The sequence below is a fragment of the Silene latifolia genome, chromosome 9, assembly GCF_048544455.1.
Source record: "Silene latifolia isolate original U9 population chromosome 9, ASM4854445v1, whole genome shotgun sequence".
NCBI lineage: Eukaryota > Viridiplantae > Streptophyta > Magnoliopsida > Caryophyllales > Caryophyllaceae > Silene > Silene latifolia.
Window position 1 is genome coordinate 19,998,931 of NC_133534.1, and position 17,441 is coordinate 20,016,371.

The 17,441-nt window shown below is 35.9% G+C and overlaps 2 protein-coding genes and 1 pseudogene across 3 annotated transcripts; 1 reads left to right on the plus strand and 2 right to left on the minus strand.

Moving 5' to 3' along the window:
* Window positions 1-4,061, plus strand: LOC141599363 (protein ALP1-like). Of its 2 annotated transcripts, none has more exons than XM_074419354.1 (2): window positions 1-206; window positions 2,221-4,061. In XM_074419354.1, exon 2 carries the CDS (start codon window positions 2,389-2,391, stop codon window positions 3,727-3,729), a length of 1,341 nt encoding a protein of 446 aa, XP_074275455.1. In that variant the 5' UTR covers window positions 1-206; window positions 2,221-2,388; the 3' UTR covers window positions 3,730-4,061. The 2 variants fall into 2 exon arrangements, with proteins under 2 accessions (XP_074275455.1, XP_074275456.1); XM_074419355.1 differs by lacking the exon at window positions 1-206 and adding an exon at window positions 1,983-2,093.
* A 2,109-nt stretch (window positions 4,062-6,170) lies between these two features.
* On the minus strand, window positions 6,171-6,843 carry LOC141599365 (acetolactate synthase 1, chloroplastic-like; annotated as a pseudogene).
* Window positions 6,171-11,481, minus strand: LOC141599362 (TITAN-like protein). Its single transcript, XM_074419353.1, has 7 exons — window positions 11,156-11,481; window positions 10,894-11,020; window positions 9,593-9,911; window positions 9,431-9,501; window positions 8,973-9,018; window positions 7,932-8,350; window positions 6,171-7,288 (listed from the first exon to the last, which is right to left on the minus strand). Exons 1-7 carry the CDS (start codon window positions 11,431-11,433, stop codon window positions 7,229-7,231), a joined length of 1,320 nt encoding a protein of 439 aa, XP_074275454.1. The 5' UTR covers window positions 11,434-11,481; the 3' UTR covers window positions 6,171-7,228.
* Between the last annotated feature and the right edge of the window lie 5,960 nt (window positions 11,482-17,441).

Here is a 17,441-nt window from a genome sequence, read left to right on the forward strand (position 1 = left end):
GGATGGACAATTGGACACCTATTTGACTGTCTTTCTTTACCAAAATCCCAATTCTTTCCTTGAACCCAAAAGGCCGAAACCCACCTCTTAACCATAAACTGAGATTACACGGCAGCCGACGACGATAGTGACCGGCGAAGACGACGACCAGCAAGAATGATAAATCCCTCTTTTTGTATTCCTATTTCGATTCCATCAATTATTTAGTAAGTACGATTTTAATCTTTTTATTGTTTTTTATTTCATATGCTTATTTGAATTGAATCTCATACGAATTTGCTATTCAGTTTTCTATTCAAACTAATTTGCCCTTAAATTAGTACTCTATTAATTTGCTATTCAATTGATATTAATTTGTTCTTAATTTCATATGTTTCGTCTGATTTTACACTGATGATGATTTGTCGAAGAGTGTGCTAGTTAATGAATGAATGCTTTAAACTTTGAGCTTTGCTTATTTGATTTTCAGGGATAATGTACATGTGCTAGTTAATGCAAGTGAAATCAGTGGTGTTTGAATTTTATTTTTGCGTATACCTTTCCAATTACAAAAAAAAAATGCATTAATTACTCTAGATAATTGTCCTCTTATTCTTTTGGGGTAAATCCAGTAGAAGAATAAGAAGATGGTGGCCGAAATTGGTAGTGAGAGAAGGATAGTGTCATAATTTGGAGTGGGTATAATGCAATTCTTTCGTGTAGCGGAAGAGACTTTGTGGATTTTGGGATGAGCCATGCCGGGTTTTGGGCGAGTAGTTTGCTGCTTTCGCTAAAAAATAATATCTACCATGAGGGGTTGTGGCCGAATTTTAATAGTGACCAAAGGAGTGGTGGTCGAATTTTAATAGTGAGATAATGCAATTTTGGTGGTAATTTGGCCAAGAGGCTGGTGGCCAATAATTTTGGCGGTGGTTGACCAAAGGAGTTGCGGCAAAACATTAATAGTGGGTTTGCTGCAGTTCTTGGGATTCTGTAAGGTGGATTAAGGGTGGTGGTAGTGGAAGAAGATTAACTCTTAATTAAGGCGTTAACTTTTATCAAGAGCCTCACCCTACCACATTTGAAGACCATCTCAATCAAAGCTTTAAGGTTATGATCGACTCAATCAGTCAATCAGTGATCATATATCTTATATCTTGTGCCATTGAAATTAAGAAACCGTTGCTTAGGAATTAGAAGATGAGTTTTTAAATTCTAAATTTGCAATTAAAGAAGAAAAGAGTTGGGAATTCGGGTCTTAGAAAAAAAAAAGAAAAAAAAGAGGGTAGAGAGTCAGGGTGAGAAATTAGAAAAGTATTGCTTTGTTTTTACTAAATTAGATTTTTTTTCTTTTCCTACCACTATTATTATTTTAAAACTCTGAACAATGGGCCCCTTTCTAGCTTGGGCCCTAGGCCACCACCCCTCCAGGCGATCCTCAGAACCGCCTGAAGATCTTCATTGATAAACACTTGAGGTTTAATCATAGTTTAATGAATGTAATTATATCAGTTCTACTTTGAGTTTTAAATCCGATTATCTGAATTTGCCACAGACCAGTTTGTCAGATTGATTTATTAGTATTTTGTTAATTAGCGGTAATTGCGAATTCTTATGATCGATAATGGCCTGGTTTCAGTGATCGCTTTTCTCTGTTCACCACAAAATTTTCGACTTTGTTCTTCCTATTAACAACTCTATTTTTATTCCTGTTTTCTATCTGGCTCGAATTACATTGTTTTTCATGGAAACCTGTTTGCGTTTTTTATGTTTCTGTTGTAGTTTCATTGCTATACATGTTTTTCGAGCATGGAACTTTGTATTACTCACTTCATTCATTTAAATTTACTACATTTATCTTTTTGGGCAATTGGGAACAATTCCCTACATCTCTACTTTCGAGTAGATTTCAACTACTAAAAGGCAAGTTACCCTCTCAAAAGTTTGTTGGTCCATCGCCTATCCACTTACTTTATATGCATTTTCCATCCACAAACTTGGCCATATGCAAATGTAGTGAATTGATCCAAATGAATGTAGGGGTAGTATATCTTCGTTTATCGAACTTGACTTGTGTTATTATGGGAGTTATATATTAATTTGTCTAATTGTAGGTAAGACAATTTTTTTAGTTCTCTTTTGCTACACCTCATATGCATAAAATAATCTGTAGTTGGTTTTCTGTAGTTGGTTTATTAATTTGAGATTTTAAGTTTCAATTTTTATTTATATTCTTCTCAGATTCAGGCTTTGTGGACTGCATTTGCTGGGCTGCGTGAACTTTACTGCTCTTGTTGAACCGTTTCAGTTGGTGGTTTTGGTACTTAATATATGTACTATAACTGTCATATTCTGGCATTGGTAAATTCCTTGTGATTGTTCTGAAGGTGGAACGAGAAGAGAGCCAAGATGGATCAATCATTTATACTAATGCTATCTAACCTCCTGCACTTGCAGAACTATTTGGATCCTACTTCCTCGCTCTTTTCGTCCGATTCCACCTCATTCTCAACTTCCTCCACAACCTCTCCGTCCTCTCTCCTCTCCTCCTCCTCAGCCGCGCCTCTTCTTTTTTTCACCATAGCCTCGGTTCTCTCCTTTGTTGCTTCTTCACGTCCTTCGTCTTCATCCTCATCTCGATCTTCCTCCTCCTCTCCTTCCCGTTCCTCTTCCCCTTCTGACTACTCTCTCTCTGCCTTCCGTGCCCTCTCCACCGAGCTAATCTGGTCCATGGACCCTCTTGTTCGCGATGCCCAATGGCGTTCATCTTATGGGCTTTCCTATCCTGTCTTTACCACTGTTGTTGATAAGCTTAAGCCCCACATTGCCCAATCTAACCTTTCTCTTCCCCCTGATTATGCCGTGGCCATGGTGCTCTCTCGTCTATGCCATGGCCTTTCTGCCAAGACGCTAGCCAAGCGTTACTCTCTTGACCCTTACCTTGTCTCCAAGATCACCAACATGGTCACTCGCCTACTCTCCACCAAGCTTTACTCGGAATTTATCAAAATCCCTGTTGGGCGAAGACGTCTCCATGAGACTACTCAAGCTTTTGAGGAATTGACCTCACTTCCAAATCTCTGTGGTGCTATTGATTCAACCTCAGTTAAACTTCGTAACCTCCCTACCGATGTTAGTGATCCTTCCTCTTTTCAATGTCAATACGGGTTTCCTGCCATTCAACTCCAGGTTGTGGCTGACCGCAAGAAAGTCTTCTGGGATGTTTGTGTAAAGGCCCCCGGACGTGTTGATGACGCTACCCATTTTAGGGATAGTGTCCTATACAATAAACTCATGTCCGGGGATGTCGTTTGGGACAAAGTGGTTAACGTGAGGGGTCATCCAGTTAGGCCGTACATTGTTGGAGACTGGTGTTTTCCTTTGCTGTCATTCCTGCTTACTCCTTTCTCGGGTAATGGTAGGGGCACACCTGCCCAGAATGCATTTGATGCAGCCCTTATGAAGGGTAGATTAGCTGCTGTGGAGGCCATTGGATTGCTTAAAGGGAGATGGAAAATTTTGCAAAATATGAACGTGGGTTTAAATCACGCTCCTCAAACCATTGTAGCTTGTTGTGTGCTGCATAACTTATGTCAGATTGCAAGGGAACCGGAGCCCCCACTTTGGAAGGATCCTGATGAGCGTGGATCTCCCCCAAGGGTGTTAGAAAGTGAGAAGTCATTTTATTATTATGGGGAGAATTTGAGGCAGACGTTGGCTGATGATCTACACCAGCGATTGTCAAGATGAAAATTGGATCTTCGTGGAGGTAGCTTGGATCTCCGGAGCTTATAACTGATCTGAAAATGGGTAACTTTACATTATGGATATTTTGTTGAGTAATTCGAAGTCTTGTCTCATTTGTCAAAATGAATCCAAGTCAAGCTTCATCAAAATAATCTCTCAGGTTTGCTTCATTTATTTTAATGTATGTAGTATATTTTCTGGGAGGAGGACGTGTATTGTAAAATCGGTATAAATGAAGCAAACTTTGTATTGTTGTGGAAAGACTCAAAATGGGGTTTAATTGTGTCAGATGATATGAACTTTGAACTGATCTTGGCAATAGTTCCCTTATTCAATTACGACCTTTCCTACTGGGCATTTTGTACTAGCATTAGCTGTAGGTTCTGTTCACGGTTAAGTTTGTGTGTGTCAGGTTGAGCAGAAAAATGTGTTAATTAGCTTGCAGAAATATGAATATATGATGGATGGGATATGCTGTGTTGATACTTGGTTTGAACAGATGGAAACTCAAGTCAGTTTAGGTTGCAGGAACGTGTTTATATGTTAGTTCGAGTGCAGTTTCTGAGCTTTAGCATGACATTGTGATATATTTGCTACTGCTTGCTGGTATCTTGTTCGTGGGTTCGTTGGTACATTTGTTATGTGTCCTTTCGGACTTTGATGAGCAATTTACTGGACATTCTAACATGTATGGGAGTTATTCATACCCCAATCCGGGGGTGGGTTGAAGCTGATTTTGGATTATCTATAATGGTGATTGGGTCGATGATTTTATTGAATGAATATTACTTTACAATTTACAATGACAACCAATTTTGTGGGATTTTGCTTTATTCTTGTTACTTGTATTAATAAAAGGCTGACTAGCGCGATAAAGACCATTGGATTAATTTAATTTGAGTCCCTTTTGTCAACTTTTTATGAGAGGAATTAACCCGATTCTAAGATGTATCCAGATCCTCAATTTCCCTTGAAACTTGAGGAAAAAAATTGACAATCTGAATTTAACTAGATATCATGACAAATTTTAGTTGGAATTTTTCACAATTAATAATAGGTAACGGAGAGGGAGGAAACTAGGAATTCTTGAAGTCAAGCTCCAAATGTGCAGTTAGTCGGTGTAAGATTGTAAGCCAGAAGAAAATGGTCCATATAGTTAAAGCATAAGTAAACAAGACACCTATAAATAAATGAAATAAGTAAACAAATGACTGAGACGGAGGGAGTATATTTTTATAAGAAAATAAGAAAATGGTCCAAGAGGCAGCAGCAGCAGCAGCAGCACAGCAATTTGGAACAGCCATGGGACAAAGAGGGTGTAAACTCAACCCTATAGTTTGCTTCTTTGAAGCTATCGCATGGATTGGCATCACCTGTGTTTTTATGATTCTATATTGAATTTGATAGGTGGCAAGGCAGTAGTTGGTTTTGTATCATCTACTGAAACTATATATTATTGGAATAACATTTCCTGTTATCCACCCCAAGTATTGGTAACAGTCTCAGAATTATGACTTCTGAGACTGCTCTTCATTTCCTTATCTTTGCTGTCTCACGGAGCCATTTAATTTCATTTTATGATTAAAATTATAAAAGATGCTTTCAATCATCAACTGCTATTTGATCACCTTACAGTTTTAAAATTATAAAAGATGCTTTCAATTTTGAACCAAGTCTATCATATGATCAGCTCCACCAATAATGACTCGGATCATTTTAATGGTGTTCTTTCAGGCAAGCAAGGCCTTCGGATGCCATGAGCTTCACCTTTGTCTATGGCGTTTGCCTTTTGTTGGCTGCTTATATCATGCCTGTCTTGCTCGTACAAGAATGATATTGTTCTCACTCATCTTATTTGTCATTTTGATTCTTCCTATAATTATCCTTATCATATTAACATTCTTCTCCAAGCCAGCATATTCGTCAGTTGAAGAGAACCTTATGTCGGACCCCCAAGTTCCCGAATCCAACAAATCAAAACAAGACCAACCCGAGATTCTTCTTAGTGAGGTTGAAAGTGAGATAGAAACCGATGATGAGAGAGAAGTAAAGGGAGACGGAAATTTAAATAGAAGAAAGTCTAAGCTCTTCCAAGCAGCAGCCGAAGGAGCTGTCAGAGTCAAGAGAAGGCGGGGGTCCTCACCGAGGAGAGAATTTATGGCTAATGTTTGTGTCATTAATGCTTGCAGCTGGATACTTGGGTCAAATGTGGCAGTCTCTGAGATAGTAGTAACTAGTCTTATTGTAGTTCGTCGAACAAGGAGTGTTTACTCTCATCTGTATGCCAATTCTTAAAAACAAGTTTCATAAGATCCACCATGACTGAGAATATACTTCCTCCGTTCTGGTTATCTAATTGTCTTTAACCAAGTTCATTTCTAGCTGCCTTGTTTATTTATTTAACATTTTATTTTGAAATGGTTTTAACGAGTAAAAACTCAACGGAACCAATCGGAAAGATACGAATGCGGTATAAGCTCATTATGGTTCGTGGAGCTAGGCTAGTTATGTTTTACACAATATAAGGAAATTTTAGACAGAGAGGCCTTGCTACAGCAGCCCCCATGGCAGCCGGAAGCCCAAATCCCATCGCTCCAAGCCCACCAGAGGTCAACCATTGTCGAGGTTTATTATACTTATAATGCTGAGCAGCCCACATCTGATGTTGCCCAACACCCGTGCTTACAATGGCTTCCCCACAGGTCAACTCATCAAGAACCTAAATAACATACTGCGGAGGAATTGCATCCCCAAACGTCTTAAAACCCAAAGGGAACTTCTTCTTCTGCTCATCCAATTCCTCCCTCCACTCTGAAAACTCAAACTTACTCTTCCTCACCCTCGCCTCCAGAATCTTATTCAAACCCACCAACGCAACCCTAAGATCAGCACAAATCGACACATGAGGCTGCTTATTCTTCCCAATCTCAGCCGAATCAATATCAATGTGCACAATCTTAGCCCGACTAGCAAACACCTCCAACTTGCCAGTCACACGATCATCAAACCTAACCCCAAACGCCAACAACAAATCGGCATTATCAATAGCATAATTAGCATACACAGTCCCATGCATTCCCAACATTCTTAAAGACAAGGATACGAACCCAACCCCATCAAACAACACGACGCGTGATATTAAGGAGCAATGGAGTCTCAGAAATACTGGCTGGTCCTAATCCTTGCTAGGATATTTGATAGTGACTTGCAAGCTTCACTTGAAACTAACCGATGCACAACTTGTACTTGAACACATGGTGTTTAACTCTGAGACTTGGATCTCATAATCAACTGTAGCAGCTTGATCTAATCCATTGCGCAATAGTTGTAGTTGATATCTGCTCATAACGCACTTGAGACGATCCTTGAAACCTCTATACTCTATAACTGGGTTGCAATGCAGTGCTGCGGCCTGCGGCAAATTTGAAACTATGCAGAAATACGCAGGTCATTAACATTGTGTAAAAGCTCTTTGGATGTTGAGTGGACATCATATTAGGATCTATGACGTATCACCAGCTTCTTGAACACCTCCAGAAGAAAAGGTGTCTGTCCCAAGTCGCTGCAAGTATAAAGAAATCATTTCAACAAAATGAAGAATTAGCGGCAAAGAAAATTCCATCATGATTTGATTTCCCATGAAAAAAAGTTGCATTAGGCGTATGTTTGGATACACTAGTAGAGGAAGAGAGGGGGGAAGGGAAGGAGGCGGAATGAAGCACGATGTTTTCCTTACAAATGAAGAAGCATTTTAATCTACCATGTAAGGTCCATTTCCCTCAACCCAATTTACTATCAAAATAAGTGAAATTACATCCCTTCATTTCCCTCCAAATTACTCCATCCAAACAAAACCTAAATGCATCGTTCAAATTTTAAACATTTACGATATCAACTCAATTTTAAACATTTACTATAACAACACATGCTATCTAAGAAACATTCATCGCTCTTCTTTAGCTCCCGATTATGATGGAATAAAGTATAATGACTCCCTGGGCTTTTTTGTTCTGCAATAGACGTTATGTGATGCAATTTTGTGTTTCTGCAAGTCAAAGGTCAAAAGTAATTCTGCATTGAAATATTAAGGCCATCCCCTTGATCCAGTGGCATCCAGCATCATTACAAAGATTCCGTTTTCATGGCACGCTGAAAGCAATTACGAGTTAAGACACAAGACAAAAGCCATAAAGCAGGAAGCTTACCATCCGTTTGCTGATGTATGGCTGTAATTTGATCTTGGCCTCAGGTTGACTATCGGCTTTTGACACATCGACCTTTTCCTTCTTAAATTCTTTCAATGACTCTTTTTGGCTGCCAGATTGCCAAACACTACCGAAGTTAGGAAGCCAGTCAGGAGCTGATGTATTGGCAACAATCTCCCCTCTCTTTTCCATCTCCAGTTCTCTTTTCCTTTTCTCTGCCCACGCAGCCCCCACCCTCTTAGGGTTTAATTTACTCGCCTTTCTGCAATTCGTTTGAGCAATAATTGATCTGGTTGTCGTGGATTGCCCAACTTCAACTGTTTCAGCTTCTTCAAGCCAAGGAGGAGGAGCCCCGGAGTAAACATTTCCTTTATCGTCATCCGATTTCCCAGAAGTAATCCTACTGAGAGTCTGGTAACCTAAAAGGGGAAAATCAGAAGAGCGAAAATCAGGCCTTTGTTGTGGCAGCATTCGAATCGGTATTAAGACACAAAATATACACTACAAAATTAAACCCAGGCCACTTCCTCTAACAAGAAACAAGACCACAAAAATATATGAAGGCTGGAGAAGCTATAACCATGGTTTGAAATCGTGGTATCACTATATCAGTCACGTTCATTATCGCAGTAACGGTGTCTCAAAAACGTACATGATGAGGCTGCTGTGGACTTGGCCACTGTTATTGTGGTGGTTTTTCCATAAGAAAATTTTATAGCTATTTTAATTGTCCATTGTCAGTTGGAGTAACTATTCTGGCCAACATTATCATTTTATAATAAAAAAACAACACTGCAATAGTGCCTTCATAAAAAAAAAAAAAAATTGACTCAGTAAAAATTTTGGACCCTTCCCGAGTCGTATTGACCGAGCTGACCGATTTACAAAACCAAGGAATAACTTGGCCGGAAATTTTCCATTTCTATCTTCGCCTTGAGATGTCTCGTATCAATTTTTTTCGATCCCGACACATCTCGGAGGAAAATCTTTCTGTCAGATTTTGTGAACCAACGCTGTGAGCCTCAAGAAAGAGATATTTACCATTAAGATAGGGCTCCCTGGTAGTTGTGGGTCGATTAATCTGGACCTAGCAACATAGAAAAACAATAAAAACAATCAAGTGCAAAACTGAAGATATTCAGCATGGTCATAGAAGAAAGAGGATAGCATGAATTGGGGCTTTAATAGTTTAATCATAGTAGACGAAGCTGTGAAGGAATGGAATAGTTGTGGCTTTACAGGCAAGAAGAAGCACAGATATAAAAATCAAGTAATCATTTTAAGCATTTCATATATAATCCTTTTCCACATTTTCCTGGCCAAAATTATTTCATGTTTCTTTCTACGGAGTATTTCTTGATTCTTTGGGAAGAGGGGGAGGCGGGCAGACAAATTCAGCATGCAAAGTAAAGCATACCAAGAACAAAAAGTCAGAGACCATAAATCAAAGCTTTGAGGATAAAACATAAATCACAAAAAATAACAATTGACAAGCTTACCTCTCCATGGGCAGGACCTTTTGCGAGCAAATTTGCACCAGTAGAAGGAAGAGGACGTACACTACCATAGTCTGGGAAACACAAAAGGATGTCGATGAACTACTTGATAGAGATCTACGATTAAATATTTACAAGTAGGAAAGTAGAATTGAGGATGGATACCAGTGTATGTTGAGCTCCAAGTGTTTAAACCATGTTCAGAGCCTTGAGGAATCGGTAAGCCAAGATCCGGATATGGACGGCCAGTTTTATCAGCTTCCGAGATATCTGAATGACATACCTGGTAATTCTCATTTGTATCATACTGTAAAGGCAAAACATTATTTGACAGATTGGATGCAAGAAAGTGAATATTATTATTGTCAAAATTATTCAAGATTCCGTAGTTTTGTTGGATATCATTTGATTCATGGGATAGAGATCCCTGGCATATCCCACTTGTTGCTGCAGCTTTACATCTTAAGACTTCACACTTCTCCCACTGCAAAAGTACCACATAACAACTTCAAAAAAACAATCCACAAAAAAGAATAATTCTGGAATAAGCAAATAACTGTAAGCGACTTCATGTTGTAAGGACCCAATTGCGACGCGTAGAAAGCCATCCAGAAATAAGATTGCTAAATATGCTAATAACTGATTCTACCTGGAAGGAAAAAAATACAGGTAAACCTACAATACAAGACCCTTTCCTATTCTAATGGTACATCGTGAGCTGATTAACACACGAAAAGTAGTCTGATCAGACAAAAAAAAATTGCCTCTTCGATGAGACACTCAACCTCAAAACATAAAGAAAGAAAGCATCGTACAGTGAGAATAACAGCAGCAATTACATATTTACCTCATCTACGACATCGAATGCATAACCTACAAGATATCATCATAGAACAACGGTACAAAAGACAGAAACAACTTAGCATCACCAAAACACCAAACACAAATTAATAGTCTAACTGGCTCAAATAATAACTTCTCCCGTAGGATCCATTTAGCATTAAATCATCATTCACCATATCTCCAACGATATACAACATGACGTTTAACATCACTTAGTTTTATCCCTATATGTTGTGAGTACGTTTTTTATGTTCCTTTTGTTCTAAACTCTCAAGTGCACAAAATCTTGTTCAAGCTCATCCCTTAGTTTATCAAGCATCCTATAAAATATAATGTCTTAAAACAAAAGCTCTTCTTCATACATTACAATCTGAAATTCTGAACATAATCATACATTTTAACAGAATTTAAATCGCATATAGAACCGTACAAAACTTCATTTGAGATCGTCATAAGTTTATAATCATAACTACAGTAACTACTCCGTATGTTGTAGGCTTAAGACGGTCTTAAGCAAAACAGTTCCACAAACAGTAATCGTTAATCAAACTAAAAAGATTCACAACATGAACAAAATCGAGTTTGTTAATCATTAATCAAGAGAACAAGAACAAAAAGCATACCTCAGCGAATTTGGTCTCGGTAACTCGAAAAGAATCCAGCTTGTTACTTCCAGCACCATACTTACACAAAAATTGCTTCACATTCTTCAAATGATCCTCGCTCGCTAAATGCTTTATCACATTACCACTTCCATTCAATTCAATTCAATTCAATTCAATTCAATTCAATTCAATTCAATAATCAATTAATTTTCTCCACAATTCTAACAAATCAATTAAACTAAAAAAAAAAAAACAATAAAAACACATGAATTAGAATTACCTAGTGAAGGAGGAGCCGGCATTGTCGACGTCGAATTCACAGAAAATACACCAGAAAGGTTCTGGGGAAATTGAAGAAGCATGATGAGGAAGATTGAAAGTAGGGTTAGAAATTGAGGAATTGAGGAGAGAAAGCTTGTTGAGGAAGCGAGAGAAAAGAGAGGAGAGAGAATTAGTATGACGAGGGAAGAAGTTATGGCGACGACCTTGATTGTGATTGATTCTGCATACTTTGCAATACTCGTATTCTTCGTTTTTCTTCTTTTTCTCTAGCTTCATCTTCTTTTGGGTGTAATTGTGTAAATCAAGGTATCCACCATCCACAAGAGTATAATTCCCTTGCTGCGGGTGCTCTTACGAAGAGTTAAATTGCTGGTTAAAGGGTTTGCTCCATTCTCATGGGCAGGGATCAAACTCCTGACCTTAGGTTAAGGAATAACGTGAGCAACCACCACACCAAACCTATTTGGTTAATTCTTGTATAAAATTGAGATCCATTATGAGAACGACTTACTTGGTAAAAGGTTGCATATATTCCCTTCATCCCGGTCATTTGTTTACATGGAGGATTCAATTGCCAATTAAAATCATTCTAAAATAGAAAGTCAGACAATGGAGTAAGACAGTCAAAATAAAATAGGCAAATAAATGACCAGATAGAGGGAATAATAGCTAAGCTCGAGAGAATGTTTCACATGCATGGCCATGGTTCCTGAAAGTAATGCGAGATGTGTTGTTGAATGGATGAACTTCAATATATTCGACCTCAATACTTACTCTCATCCCTTAATTTAAGGGTATCATATACAGTATCTATATCTATACTTATAATAAAAGAGGATACTGCGTTGACACTATATTAAGTGTGCTTCTGTCCTTCGCTGTCCTTCCCGCCTTCCTCCTTCCCTGTTCTTGTGTCATCTTACACTTTTTCCCCAAATATTATCCTCATTCACTTGATGCATTTTGTCGCACAAACATATCTTCAGTACTATTTCAATGTCTTCCCTGCATGTGTATTCTCGTAAACTCGATCTTTTGATTTCGTTATCCATTTTCTTCTACATATTTCTCTCAGTTAGGTTACACTATAATTTACTTTTATCTAAGTCGGAATACTGTTGGAATGAATCTGATCATTACAAAATTCGAGTCCAAGAGTTTGCCCTACAGAATCTACCTACTATGGTGAGTTTCCTAGCTTTTGTTCTTACTATTTTGTTTGCCATATATTGTGGAAAATTTGGGTTTTGGCGGTTTTTTGAAATTTGGTACACACAACTTCTTAGCCTCAATTTTATTTTCTGGGTATGCTCATCAGATGTTCGATGAATTGTCCCAGCTAAATAAATGCTTTTTCTTTCAGTTCCTTTGTCCTTTTTCCCCGCATTCCTTTTCTCTGTAACGATATATATCTATGTCCAGGTAACTATATTAAATAGGATTAGCGTATGCATACAGTCGTTGTATACAAGTTATATTTTAATGTCCATGATTCTATTAGCTAATATGCCCAAATATATTGCTATGAAACATACCAAACAACTTTCTGATAAGTTCATGGTTATTGATTGTACTTGTGAATTTCCTAAGGTTAATGGGTTTGATAAGAATGGGTATTTGTGTATTCCTACCTGGGATACTCGGTCCTCGAGGCCGAGTCAGATTGAATCTGTTGTTAAATGGGCTTGCAGGAAGAGGTCTCATGGTGTACCGGTCTTCATTCATTGTGCTTATGGTATTGCTTCGAATTTTAAAATGTTGCTTTTATGATTTTGATCATTTATTCTATATTTATTAGATTTTTACTGCTTCTTTGTGATTTTAGTTTGGTTGTTGAGTTTTGGAATACTCCATCCGTCCCAGTTATTTGTTTACCTAACACGGAATTTACTTAGGTGCTCTACTGCTCTGCACAAAAATTTAAGATTTGTTACCCAACTAAAGAGCAAGGAATTTATTACAGGGTGAACCCTAGAAATAAAATTTTGGGTAGCGAATTTTGCTCATGTTGTTGTATACTCATTTAAGGTCTCATATTTAAGAATTTTGGGTAGCAAAGATCGATAATCTTAACTATTTTTTGAAAGTTTGGTGTAGCGAGTGATTTTACTTGGTTCACTTTATCCAGTCCAAAAATGGAAACCCTGTTTATCAATTGCGAAATCTAGCCGTAGTGATTTTTTGTTTAATTGCCAGGTATAAAACCAGCTATTTCCGAAAACCCAAGTTGGTAATTGTAATAAATATGCGCAAGCCATAAACTTCTTCTTTGTGATTGATGTAGACGAGGAATTCCAATGTAACAGGAAATAATTTCAAGCATGGATTAAGTTGCTGACAAGTAAGTAAGTAAGTAAACCGCTTTGTTTTCAATATAAAATATGGACCTTTGTGAGTTAATATATTTTCTGAAGGAGGCCCATTGTATCCCAATTTCTATGCATACATCTTTTAAGTTTGTCCGTCTTTTGTGAAAAAAAGACCATTTCAGTATATGATGGTGCTACGCTAACTACTGCAATACAATAGTCTAGAGGGAGTTTGATTTTTTGCATTCTTTGTTTAATTATCTCGTGGCTTCTTGTCCTTCCATCACATGCTCTGCTACTCCATCAAAATTAGTCATTGTCTAAATTAATACCTTGATGCTTTCCTCATGGCTGCTTTTCCTCCCGAAATTTTTTTCTTCGCAGCTGCTTTTCTGCATCAGTACTTGAAAATCGTCTCAATTAGCGGACTAAAATGATTCCATGTGTTGTAACGTTAGTATTCGATGATTCTTTCTGAATAAGGTTCATATTGAGGTCAGTTTTCTACCGTCATTTTTCGTTCTATTAGATAGCTTTCTGTGCTTGTATTACTTTAGTTCTTGCAAATTTTTGGCAGATTATTAGTTGGATTTGGAATAATTAATTTTCTCTTTCACAAAACACAAATTTAGCTTATTTTATTTACTTACTAGTTTGAATGCCCGCGTTGCAACGGGGTAATAAACTTATTTATAACGCAAAAAAAAAATGTTATAAGGGTTTAATGTTTACATTCTATGTCTAATGATTGGCTTACATATTATTAAAATATCTCTTTCAAAAAAAAATAAAAGATTAATATATACTTGGGTTAACTCTTATTTATAATCATATAATCACCCTACCTTATACTAATCTTTCGATGTGGGACAATTCTATTATTTATATGTAATATATTCACCAAACTTGGATTATTTTTCTGATGTGGGACAATTCTACTATTTATACGTAATATATATTCATCAAACCTGCATTATTTTTCAATGTGGAACAAATAACATACTCAGAATTACACTATCTTTTTTCCACTTAGTTCGACATCCAACCAGATCCCGAATACAGAATACGGACAATTGCTACTCATTATATCTAATAGTTATATTTAAATTTAATAATATGATCAAGTACTCTCCATTAATATTTATACGTTGTTTTTCTTCAAAAAAAAATTTCATAATTGAGATACGGAAATTTTCCGTGGTACCCTTTAATTTTGTCAGATTTTTCATGTTACCCCTACTTTTAAGAATCTGCCTACGGTACCCTTGAGGTTCCATTTTTTTGCCCATGATACCCCCTACTGTAAAGGTTATTAAATGAACGTTAAGTTTGATGGCGTGGCAATAAAATAACAATTAAAAAATAATTCCCTCTTTATTGTTTTATTGGTACGAATATCTCTCTCTTTTAAATGAAATTTAATTAACTATATCATTATAATATTAGAAATTTCTCATGGTAACTTTGAACTTTGATAGATTACACATGGTACCCCTAATTTTAAGTTTCTACAAATGGTACCCTTGTGTTCACCTTTTTCTTTCTCAAAATACCATTTGACAACTTCCGTCATAAGCCCATTACTCTTATGAGTTGGGGATGCCTTTTTCTTTTATTATCTATTACACAAACACTTCATTATCTAATTCCTAAATACATATTTTATTTAATAAACTAACATTTAATACCTAAATAACAAAACACAAATAGCATGGCATGCTCAATTACTCATCTAGTTACTCATAGGAGTAATAGCGTTATGAAAAAAAAAGTAAACACAAGGGTATTATATGTAGAAACTTAAAATTAGGGGTATTATGTGTAATATACCAAAATTCGAGGGTATCATGAAAAATTTCCGTTATAATACTGACCATTTTATCGCTCTTTCTCCCACCTAAAAAAAATGTTACAACTTTAAAAATTTAACATTTAATTCAAGATTATGTTTAAAGTCTCTTATATAATAAGTATACTTTGAGAGATTAATATATTTGGGGTGATACCTAAGTTCCAAGGATAAATCCTATTTATAATCATGGGATCACCTCAGCTTATGATAATCTTCTGATGTGGGACAATTCAACTATTTATACGTAGTATATATTTATCACACATACATTCTTTTTCAATGTAAGATGAATAACATATTTAAAAGTACATCATATTTTTTGAACCTAATTCGACATCCAACCCGATTTAATAATAAGTAAATACTATATTATCTATTAATATTCATACCTTTGTTTTCTATTTTTTTTATCATAATAAAAATATGTGCAAATTATATGAACCTATACTCTAATGATAGAATTTTTTTTAACACAATTCTAATTATAGTATTTAAACGTACGTAGTATATTTAACACACCTACATTATTTTTTAAATGTGGGACATATAAAATCAATAGGTAGAAAATATAATGATATAAACTTTTAAGAGCACTCCAAGACAGTACTTAAGATACTCAAATGATTTTGGGTTGATGCCTAAGTTCCAAGGATGCCTCTTATTTATAATCATGGAATCACCCACCTTATGTTATATTTCGATGTGGGAAAATTCTATTTTTTATATGTAATATATTTGTCACACCTATATTATTTTTCAATGTGGGACATATAACATACTATGAAATACTTCATCTTTAATATGTGCAAATTATATCAAATCTATACATACTCTAATGATAGCATTTCTTACCATGAATCTAATAATATTATTTTCATAATTTTTTTACCGACATTATTTCTTTAGTTTTGTACTCTGTCAGGAGACTACCATTAGTAAAACCTTTAGCTTAGTTTGAGACTACCATTAGTAAAACTTTTAGCTTAGTTTTGTATGTTCTTAACTCTTTTCCGGGTAGATCCCAACGATTTTCACTTTATTTTTTATATCATATCGTAGATAATGATTGAAAATCTTAAGAGATCTTTAAAACAATATTTATGAGACTCAGATTTTTTTGGGTGGATCATAAGTTCCAAATATGCCTCATTTTTATAATCATAGGATCACATCACCTTGTACTAATCTTTCGATGTAGGACAATTCTACTATTTATATGTAGCATATTCACCGCACCTACGTTATTTTCCAATGTGGGACAAAACATACTAAAGAGTACACAATTTTACATATTACGAAGTACACCATCTTTAATATGTGCAAAGAATATGAAATCTATACTCTAATGATAGCATTTTTAACACAAAGCTAATTATATTATTTTCATAATTTTTTGAACGATATTTTTTTGCCAAATGAAATGTAGAAGGTTGATATAAAAATTGGAAATATCACTTGAATATAATTTAGGAAATATACATATTATAATAATTAAAAGATTCTCCACTTTATTTTTTACATCAAAAATTATTATTTATGATACTTTCCTAAATTAATTTTTGATGATGTGGACGCTCTCAGATCGATCGAAAAAACTCTCTTATATATATATATATAGATTCTAAAAAAAATCGCATTACAAATTTATCCCCTTTTTTGTCGTCTCTCAAACTCTAATTTGTAAAAGATTACCGTCTTTAACTTTCTGTGACACTGTTTTGAGAGTGCTTGTACCTTACGTGACATCACTATTTACGCTTATGCTATTACTTCCTTTCTCCTTTTCTTCTATCTGACCACAAAAACTGTTTTCTTCTCTCAGCATGTGACAACTCTTACAGAATGTGGGGCAGTAGCATGCTCATGTGTGTAGAGGCTCAAACACATGTTCGGATAAGGAAATGCATGTTGTCTTCCTTACATTTTTTCAGTCTTCCTGCAGATAAATTAACGTTTTCGTCTTGACACCTACTACAATAAGGGATTGATGCATGCATTTGTATTTTTTTTTTTTTTTTTTTTTTGTAGATAAGTGAGAGTCTTATGTCTTATTATATTGAGATATACATAATTTCTCATTGCACTATCTATCTATAAAAAGGTTAAAGTGTTAGCTTCAATTT